Source organism: Aegilops tauschii, chromosome 6 (assembly GCF_002575655.3).
Source record: "Aegilops tauschii subsp. strangulata cultivar AL8/78 chromosome 6, Aet v6.0, whole genome shotgun sequence".
NCBI lineage: Eukaryota > Viridiplantae > Streptophyta > Magnoliopsida > Poales > Poaceae > Aegilops > Aegilops tauschii.
This window is the reverse complement of record NC_053040.3, coordinates 32,516,589-32,524,728: the sequence shown is the minus strand read 5'-3', so window position 1 is coordinate 32,524,728 and position 8,140 is coordinate 32,516,589. Positions and strand designations below refer to the sequence as shown.

Below are 8,140 nucleotides of genomic sequence, written 5' to 3'. Positions count from 1 at the left end.
TGTCCGCCAAGGTCAGCCGGTGGGAACAGTTCGAGACATGCTGCGCTATGGAGTGTACCAGCAGGGAGTGCTTTACGTGCATTGCCGAGGTTCTTTTGTTTTGAGGTATGTAATATGTATATGCACTAATCTATTTGTTTGCATGTTCTTTCTTCCGAATTCATGCCTATGAATCTGTTCTTTAATGGAAGTATGTATTATTTTGTATTGTGGTTGATTTTTCTTACACATAAAAAGCAAATTAGCTATGAGACCGCCTAAACATCAGGCGACTGTTTTCGACAGTTTTTCTGTAAATTCAGTTGAGCATCATCTTCTGCCTCTATCTCGGGCACACTGTTCATCTTCTTCCTCTCATAGTCTTCCTCCGTCACCCTACAATCGAAGCCGAACCGTCTGGCGCCACCTAGGTCTAGCGACTAGCGGTGTTGCCATGCCTCTCCGGCTTGCCTGAGCCACACGTTTCGCCATGACCGCTCAATCATCCCTTTAAATCCCTATCTTTCCGGCATCAATAGCCAACGCAAACCTGCACCCTAACCTTTGAACCATCTTCCTCCTCTACGGCTGTGACGGCAGGCGGTTTTAGAATATTTAGGAAAATTGGCACTAACTTTAATTTTATCAAGGCATGTTAGCAAGCTAATTAGGTACTCCCTCCCTCTAGGTGTGTAAGTCATCTTACGTTGTGCACCGCACCAAGGCGGAGAGGAAAACAAGAAAACTTAATGTTTTTTTGCTAATTAATAGCATTGCATGCAATGAACTAACCACTGCATGTCATGTTTGGTAGTCTCAAGTCATTGAAAGCATGCATGGCCCACATCTCTTATTGGTTGATATGTCACAAAACAAGAAACGAGGAGGGAGTTAATGTACCGTGCCTAAGTGTTTTGGGATTATTTGGTTTTCGTAAGGTGACTTACACACCTAGACGGAGGGAGTACTGTATTCAGAAAGATATTAAGGAAGATAGACGGGACACGGATTTCATGAACATGGTTCCACGTGCACCTCTTATGAATAGTAAATTCAAAAAAATAGTAAAATCTGATTATTATTTTTGTCACACACATAGTCGACCAGTATAACTGTGTATGAAGTTTCACACAGAAATGACATCCGTGGTATTCTGGACAAAAATGATAGAATCAGCCAAGTCTGATACTCCAAAAGTTTCAGATTTTTTTGAATCTTCCAAGTATTTCTTCCGTTTTACTATTCTGTGGGTACGCATGGATCCATGTCCACCTGTCTATTTTCGAGATATCGGATGTACATATAATACAATTATATTCATTGTGAGAAAAAGGGACTAATTTCTTGTTTGTGGCACCTATGTAAAGCACACAACCCCCATCTATTTTTCATATGTTAGAATCATCCAGCCAGAGTTTACTAATTAGTTAATGCTTTGATGTGCATGTCAGCTGCACATGTTTCCTTATTTTTCTACTCCCTCTCCATTCCAGAATATAAGGTGTATTGGTTTCCGTGCAAATCAAACTTGTGTTTGTTTAACCAAGATTATAGAATAAAATATCAATATCTATAATAGAAAGGAAATAGAATATGAAAATACCTATCATGATCGATCTAGTGATACAAATTTGATATTGTAGATATTGATTTTTTTTCTCTAAAAACTTGGTCAAACATGCACATGTTTTACTTTTGAAAAAAATCAATACACCTTATATTCTGGAATGGAGAGAGTATTTGATTACCATAATTGCAAATGCACATGCACTTATTTACTTCAAACGATGCTATATCATTGGAAAACCCATCCGAACTTTAGATTCTAAGTTTACCAAAGGCATGCCAATACGTTAATTGTGCACTTCATTCAAAAAGAAATTAAAGAAGACAATTGGATATATAATATGGTGATATTCCTTTATGAGAAAATAATGCACTAATTTCTTGTCGTGACATGTACCAAAATTAGAGACAATAATTAATCATATTTTCATCTGTTAGTCATCCAACCACATATTTAATTCGTTAATGCTTTATATGAGTTCCCGTGGATGTAAAATTAAATATCTTTTTGTTATTTTGCTATCTGATCACTACAATTCTAAATGAATATAATTTTATTTACTTTATAAGTTTATATAAAGATATATCATCTGGCCTAATTTTTTTTCAGGCTTTCATTGTCGAATGGTACTTACCAAGTCGTTAAAGCACCAACATACAATGAGGAGAAGAGACAAGTAAAACCTTATCTAGGGATATCAAAAAAAGGGGTGTACTTTGGAGTAATTGAAGGGGCGTCCCGACTGCTGGTGTGGATCCTCGCTGAATATTCAAGTGGACAGATGGAGTGGATTTTAAGGCATCAGGATGGTCTTTCACATTGTGGCCAACACATAAGAAATTGTTTTAGCAATACGGACACACCTTGGATGATACACGATGTGCCTGACACTGGTCATGAAGATGTCGATGCTGCTACAACTCTACCCAAAGAGAGATTTGAGTGGGATTCTGACAATGATGATTTTCTTACAATTAGATTCGCTGCTGATAGCGATTGGGTAAACTTTGCGATTCTTGGATTTCATCCTTACAAGGAAGTTGTCTATCTGTCTGCTGATATGTTTGACGTGGTGGCCTACCATTTGAGTGACTCGAAGATTCAATACCTTGGCTACTCACGCCCAAAAAGCTACTACCGTAACTGGACAAATGGCATATATGAGTCATTTGTCTATACTCCGCAAATGGTAGGGGAACTTGAGGAAGAATGTGTCATAGCTTGTGTTGAAGATTAGCATTGATCAGGTACAATGCATGCAACTGAATAATAGGATACATCTTCGTCTCCATAGTCTTGGGTTAACCCTAAACCCTAGCTTGTTTTTCTTTTATTGTCCCGTGTAAAACCGAGATTACGATGGTCTGATCTTTGCCTCGGCAGGCGACCCATTCCTCTTTTAGGTCGATGAGCTGATTTTCTTTTTGTCTCGCCCCACCCTTAGATGTGATGGAGCCCGTGATGCTGCCCAAAACATGTTATGTTTTGGGTAAGCTAGCATATCAAGTTGTTCTAGAAAAAACTAGCATATCAAGTTATGCTTAATTAGAGTCAACAAAGTAGTCGATTTGAGCTAAAACAAGATGTCGGCCACGAATCGCTCTGCACTTTTATTGTTGTTTCATCTTTGAACAATATCCCTAACGATAGCAACACTTTAATGGCTGAGTAATATGCTTGCCATGTTGTTCGTCAACCATTTCTATATTCTAGATCACTAATATTTGGATGGTTGATATCTCTGAATCTGGATCCATGATGTCCTGAATTTCCTCTGGCATAATACTCTCGTGGTCTCTTTTGCTGGATGTATAGAGCTGAGACACATCCTCTATCTTAAATTATTTAAATTATATTTATTTGGCTGTCAATTTTTTCAGTAATGTTCATTGCCATGCTGCATCTTGGTAATCTACAATGTCTATTGTCGAGCGATCTTTTGTCCTAAACAATCTGCATAAAAATAGCTTGAATGAATGCACATGTAACTACATCGATACATTATCTTGAGGAAGAGTTAAATCTATATATGCTATATTATTCCTTGCAAAACCGACGCGAATTTTGAGGACATGCCCCCACGCGAGGTCTTTATCTGGTGCGTCCGCAGCGCGTCGTGATCCGCAGCTAAATTAGCCTCTCCCCCCACGCGCAAATACAGAACAGTGTTTTATTTTTTCAGAACGGGAATACGCCGGCTATACCCTCTCGTAAGTGGGCCGCGCGCATTTATTTTCATACAAATACACCCTTTGTCCATTAGCAGGGACACCGGTGCGCCGGTGGGGTAATAATTGCCCTGGCGTTGGGTGCATCGTCATTTAGCACGCAGGCTAACGCGTCCGTCGAGCTGTAGCACTGTACATCTTCTTGAAGTCTCACGCTCCTAGGGGCGCAAGGGGGGGGGGGGGGGGGGGGGGGGCAGACGCCATGGCTTCAGCAGAAACAGAGAAAATCAGGTTAGTCCGTGAGGATCCATATGAATCCCGTTGGTTTAGCAGCTAGATAGTGCTAGACGACCTCTAACAGATCCCCCTGTCTTCCATAGCATGTCTACGTTTGTGGCGGAAAGCAACGGATCTGTGTGCTCGGCAGTATCGTGGGGCATTTCTAATTACCCTGATTCGGCTGTTTTTGGCATCGATTCGAAGAAGCTGAGTGTCCTCCGAGAGGTTACCGAGGACGACCCTAGCGGCAGATTTGCGGATTTGTTGGATTCTGTCGACGTTAGGACAGAAACAGACATCGCGGATCTAGATGAGAATAGGGCTTCGAGGATGGAGAATAGATATGTGGCCCTTGATGACAAAGTTGGGTGGGTTACAAGGTAATTACTTGCTACCAGCAGCTATCAATTTCCTCCGAGTCTCTTAGATTAATCATACACCCGCTCATTTTCGTAGCTGGTTTTAGGACAGGAAGGTAGCAATGCCAGACGAGAGAGCAACAAGTGCTGAGAGGGTGACAGCCCTAGAAATAGCGCTCACGGGATTTGCTGAAAGGAAAACAGACACCGTAGTGACACCATCAGTTGGACTGACGTTCGACTCTATAATAGAGGCCTACGATTTTTACAATCTTTATTCCTGGGAGACAGGTTTTGGCATTAGATATGCAAAGAGCAGAACCAATGTAAAAGGCACGAGATGCATGCAGGAGTTCGTGTGCTGCTGCTCGGTGAGTAACCACCATTTAGTTGATTCGTGCTTTGTGGTAATAAGGCTCGGCCTGGACACTTACCATCTTTGATATCCGTGACAAAACAGGGCAAGCCAAAAGAGCCGAATTCAACATCATCACGGTGTCAATGCCAAGCCATGATAAGACTTTTGCGGACAGACGACGATGGATGGTACATCAACGAATTCCGGTCAAGCCACAATCACCAGATGTTAAACACATGTGCTGAAAAGCTCCATTTCCCTTCACATAGGCATATCGACAAATATACCAGAGAGCTAGTATCTCAGCTTAGAGAGAACAATGTGAACCTGAGCAAAGTTTACAGTATTCTTGCAACTTTTTTGGGAGGGTTGAAAATGTGTCGTTCACCAAAAGGTGCCTCAGGACATTATGTGGGAAGCTGAGCAGGGAGTAGGCCGATGACGATGTACGGAAGACGATGGCAATTTTTTCAGAGATGAAAGTCCAAGACAGCGAGTTCAATTACAATGTGCAGGTAGATGATGAAAGTAGAATACGTACTCTCATGTGGACGAATGGACGTAGCAAAAAACAATACCACCATTTTGGCGATGTGGTGACGTTTGACACCACATACAAGACTAATCTATACGATATGCCATTCGGTATTTTTGTTGGCATGAACAACCACTTTCAAAGTGTGTTGTATGCTGGCGTGCTCATGCGAGATGAGACAGTCGACACTTTCAAATGGATTTTTGATGAGTTTGTGAAGATGATGGGAGGGAAAAGACCAATTACCATTTTAACAGGTAAAAAAAAAATGCATGTGCGTTCTCCACTTCAAGTTGTGTACAGATCTATGATTAACTTGTGTATCGTTCTGTGCAGACCAAGCGAGGGCGATGGAAGTCGCTATTGAGGACGTATATCCGGATGCAACACACAGATGGTGCAAGTGGCACATCCTGAAGAAGGCCAAAGAGAGCCTGGGGTCTAATTACACCAAGAAATCTGATTTCAGGGCAGAATTCCACAAATTGGTTCACGAAATGCTGACTATAGAGGAGTTTGAGGACGGGTGGGCAGCGTTGCTTGAGAAGTATTCACTGACTAAGAACACGTACCTGACGCAAATTTACGAGACAAGGCAGAAATGGGCCAAGCCATACTTTGCAGGGAAATTCCGTGCGAGGCAAACCAGCACTGGGAGGAGTGAGAGTGCCAATCACATGTTGAAACAGTATGTTCCACCTTCTTGCTCAATGAATCTGTTTGTCAAGCAGTACAACAAGCTGCAGTTTGACCGTGAACAAGAAGAGGGGTTCCAGGAAAAATGAACCAGGCTGGTATGATGTATTGCACAGACTCTCCGCACCCGTACCAAAATCTTGCTGGGGATTTAACTGACATAACTTTTCTCTCTTGTTATTGTTTTCTTGCAGAGTGGAGCTGTCTTGAAGGTCAACACCCCACTAGAAGTGCACGCTAGCAAGATGTACACCAGGAAGATGTTTGAGATTTTCGGGGGTTTATTGTACGAATCCGGAAGCTATGATGTAGAAGAGATCATACCAAAACAGAAATACATAGTGACACACGTGAAGGCTGAAAAGCGAGAGAAATGGTTCAAATGCCGCTACGAGGTCAATGTGTCGGATAATCTGGGGTATTTTTCCTGCATATGCGGCCTGTTCGAGCACATGGGGATGGTTTGCTGTCACTCGCTACAGGTTAGTGAGGTTGCAATGCCACGCGTAGGGGGGGTTTGGGCTCACCTCTGATATATGATAAAAAAGGGAAACCTCGTACTTACGTTTCTTCTGTCATGCGTATGTAGCCTTCTGATATAATATGTTCTTCACAGGTCATGAATGTGCTCCGGCTTAAGGAGATTCCACCCAGACACATCCTGAAGAGATGGAGCATACACGGGAGAGACAATCTGCCAGATCATCTAAAACATTATCAACAGGACATGGGGCCGCCGGACGCACCCATTTATAGACATTCTGCTTTGTACATCACTGCTCTGGAAGTGGTTAAAATGGGTGACAGAAACCTAGAATCATACAAATTCATGTTGGATGGATTGGTGGATCTGAGGGAGAGAGGAGCAGAAATTAGCGCACCAAATGATGGCCTAGGCATTGCGGAGCGGTAGGTTTCGAACACCAGAGTTGCGGGTGGTTCGAACAGGAAAACTAAATCTTGTAAGGCGGCGTGCTCTGTAAGGAGTGTAGAAGGGAATCACATGACCGCCGGAGGAGCGACATCGGTGTCGGTTCATCAATCAGCAAGCCAGGGTGAGGGGGGGACAAAATCCCAAGACATGGCATCAGAAGGATCTTGTCCAAATGCAGATAGCTACAATTCAGACTATTCTGAAACTGCATCAAGGCTGGATGTCAATGTGGGCGAAAGTCTGCTTGCACCGGAAAGGGACAAGAAACGTGGCAGGCCAACGACAAGCAGGGACAAGGCTCCGTATGAGAAGGGGAGCTGTCACGACCGGTTTCCCAATAAAAATACTTATTGAGAAACCGATCCCTTTTACGGACCAGTAGAGAAGAATCCTTCTCACTGGTAGACAATTTCTTGATCACAAAAGAAAAACCAGGAGTACTAAATATAATACAAGGTTGAGTGGAGACTGCTCAACAATTTATTACAAGCACGCCGATAATACATAAAGGCGGATAGGGATGCATAACTACTGACTCACAATAAAAGCGGTGGTGGGATGTGTCACAGTGAAGTGGGTGACATGACTCCTGAATCTAACAGCTCTTCGAGCGTCGGAGTGAGGCTCGAGGATTCTTATTGTGGGTGGCGGAAGCGTATATAATACAAGAGACCAATATCCAGGATCGCACGGGACTGACTAGGACTCCTCTAGGCGTCAGACTCACTATCGAACTCTTCATCCATGAGATCGCCTTCGTCAACATCTGGCCAAATCAACAAGCCAAGTGAGTACTATGAAAGTACTCGCAAGACAGTTCGGATATAAGATATAACAAATGTAAACATGATGCATATGAACAGATTAATAGAGCGCACTCAGGCAATGAGATAGCAATGCATGGGAAAATAAAAGGGAAGTCGGGCGGTAGTCCTCCCGAAATCCCAATGTAATACTGAGGGCCAATCGAGTGTCTGAATGACTCCTCGAAAGGATACAAATGAAATAACAATGCCGCAGTCGGGCGTCAAGGCGACACCACATAAAGGGCTTATAATGGAATATAAATGACAGTGCGTGCCACAGTCGGACGTCTGAGCGACGTCACGTAAAGGGCTTATATCAAAAGTAAATAATGAGCGTGCCACAGTCGGACGTCTGAGCGACATCACATAAAGGGCTTATATCAAAAGTAAATGACAAGAGTGCCACAGTCGGACGTCTGAGCGACATCACATAAAGGGCTTATATCAAAAGTAAATGAC

General features: G+C 42.8%; 1 protein-coding gene across 3 annotated transcripts; it reads left to right on the top strand.

Annotated features, from left to right (window-relative positions):
- Positions 1-3,958: 3,958 nt before the first annotated feature.
- Positions 3,959-7,364, top strand: LOC109774847 (protein FAR1-RELATED SEQUENCE 5-like). 3 transcript variants are annotated; one of them, XM_073500908.1, is made up of 7 exons: positions 3,959-4,005; positions 4,095-4,373; positions 4,460-4,723; positions 4,813-5,502; positions 5,582-6,039; positions 6,136-6,423; positions 6,558-7,341. In XM_073500908.1, the coding sequence occupies exons 4-5, from the start codon at positions 5,169-5,171 to the stop codon at positions 6,028-6,030; spliced, it is 783 nt and encodes a 260-aa protein (XP_073357009.1). In that variant the 5' UTR covers positions 3,959-4,005; positions 4,095-4,373; positions 4,460-4,723; positions 4,813-5,168; the 3' UTR covers positions 6,031-6,039; positions 6,136-6,423; positions 6,558-7,341. The 3 variants fall into 3 exon arrangements, with proteins under 3 accessions (XP_073357009.1, XP_073357010.1, XP_073357008.1); XM_073500909.1 differs by having other exon boundaries at positions 3,960-4,005; positions 4,450-4,723; XM_073500907.1 differs by having other exon boundaries at positions 3,966-4,005; positions 4,465-4,723; positions 6,558-7,364.
- The last annotated feature ends 776 nt before the right edge of the window (positions 7,365-8,140 follow it).

Excerpts from the sequence above, each read along its gene's own strand:
- LOC109774847 (XM_073500907.1), top strand. The coding sequence starts at position 3,977 with ATGGCTTCAGCAGAAACAGAGAAAATCAG. Across the intron at positions 4,006-4,094 it reads GCAGAAACAGAGAAAATCAG|CATGTCTACGTTTGTGGCGG; the intron begins GTTAGTCCGTGA and ends TGTCTTCCATAG. Across the intron at positions 4,374-4,464 it reads AAAGTTGGGTGGGTTACAAG|GAAGGTAGCAATGCCAGACG; the intron begins GTAATTACTTGC and ends GTTTTAGGACAG.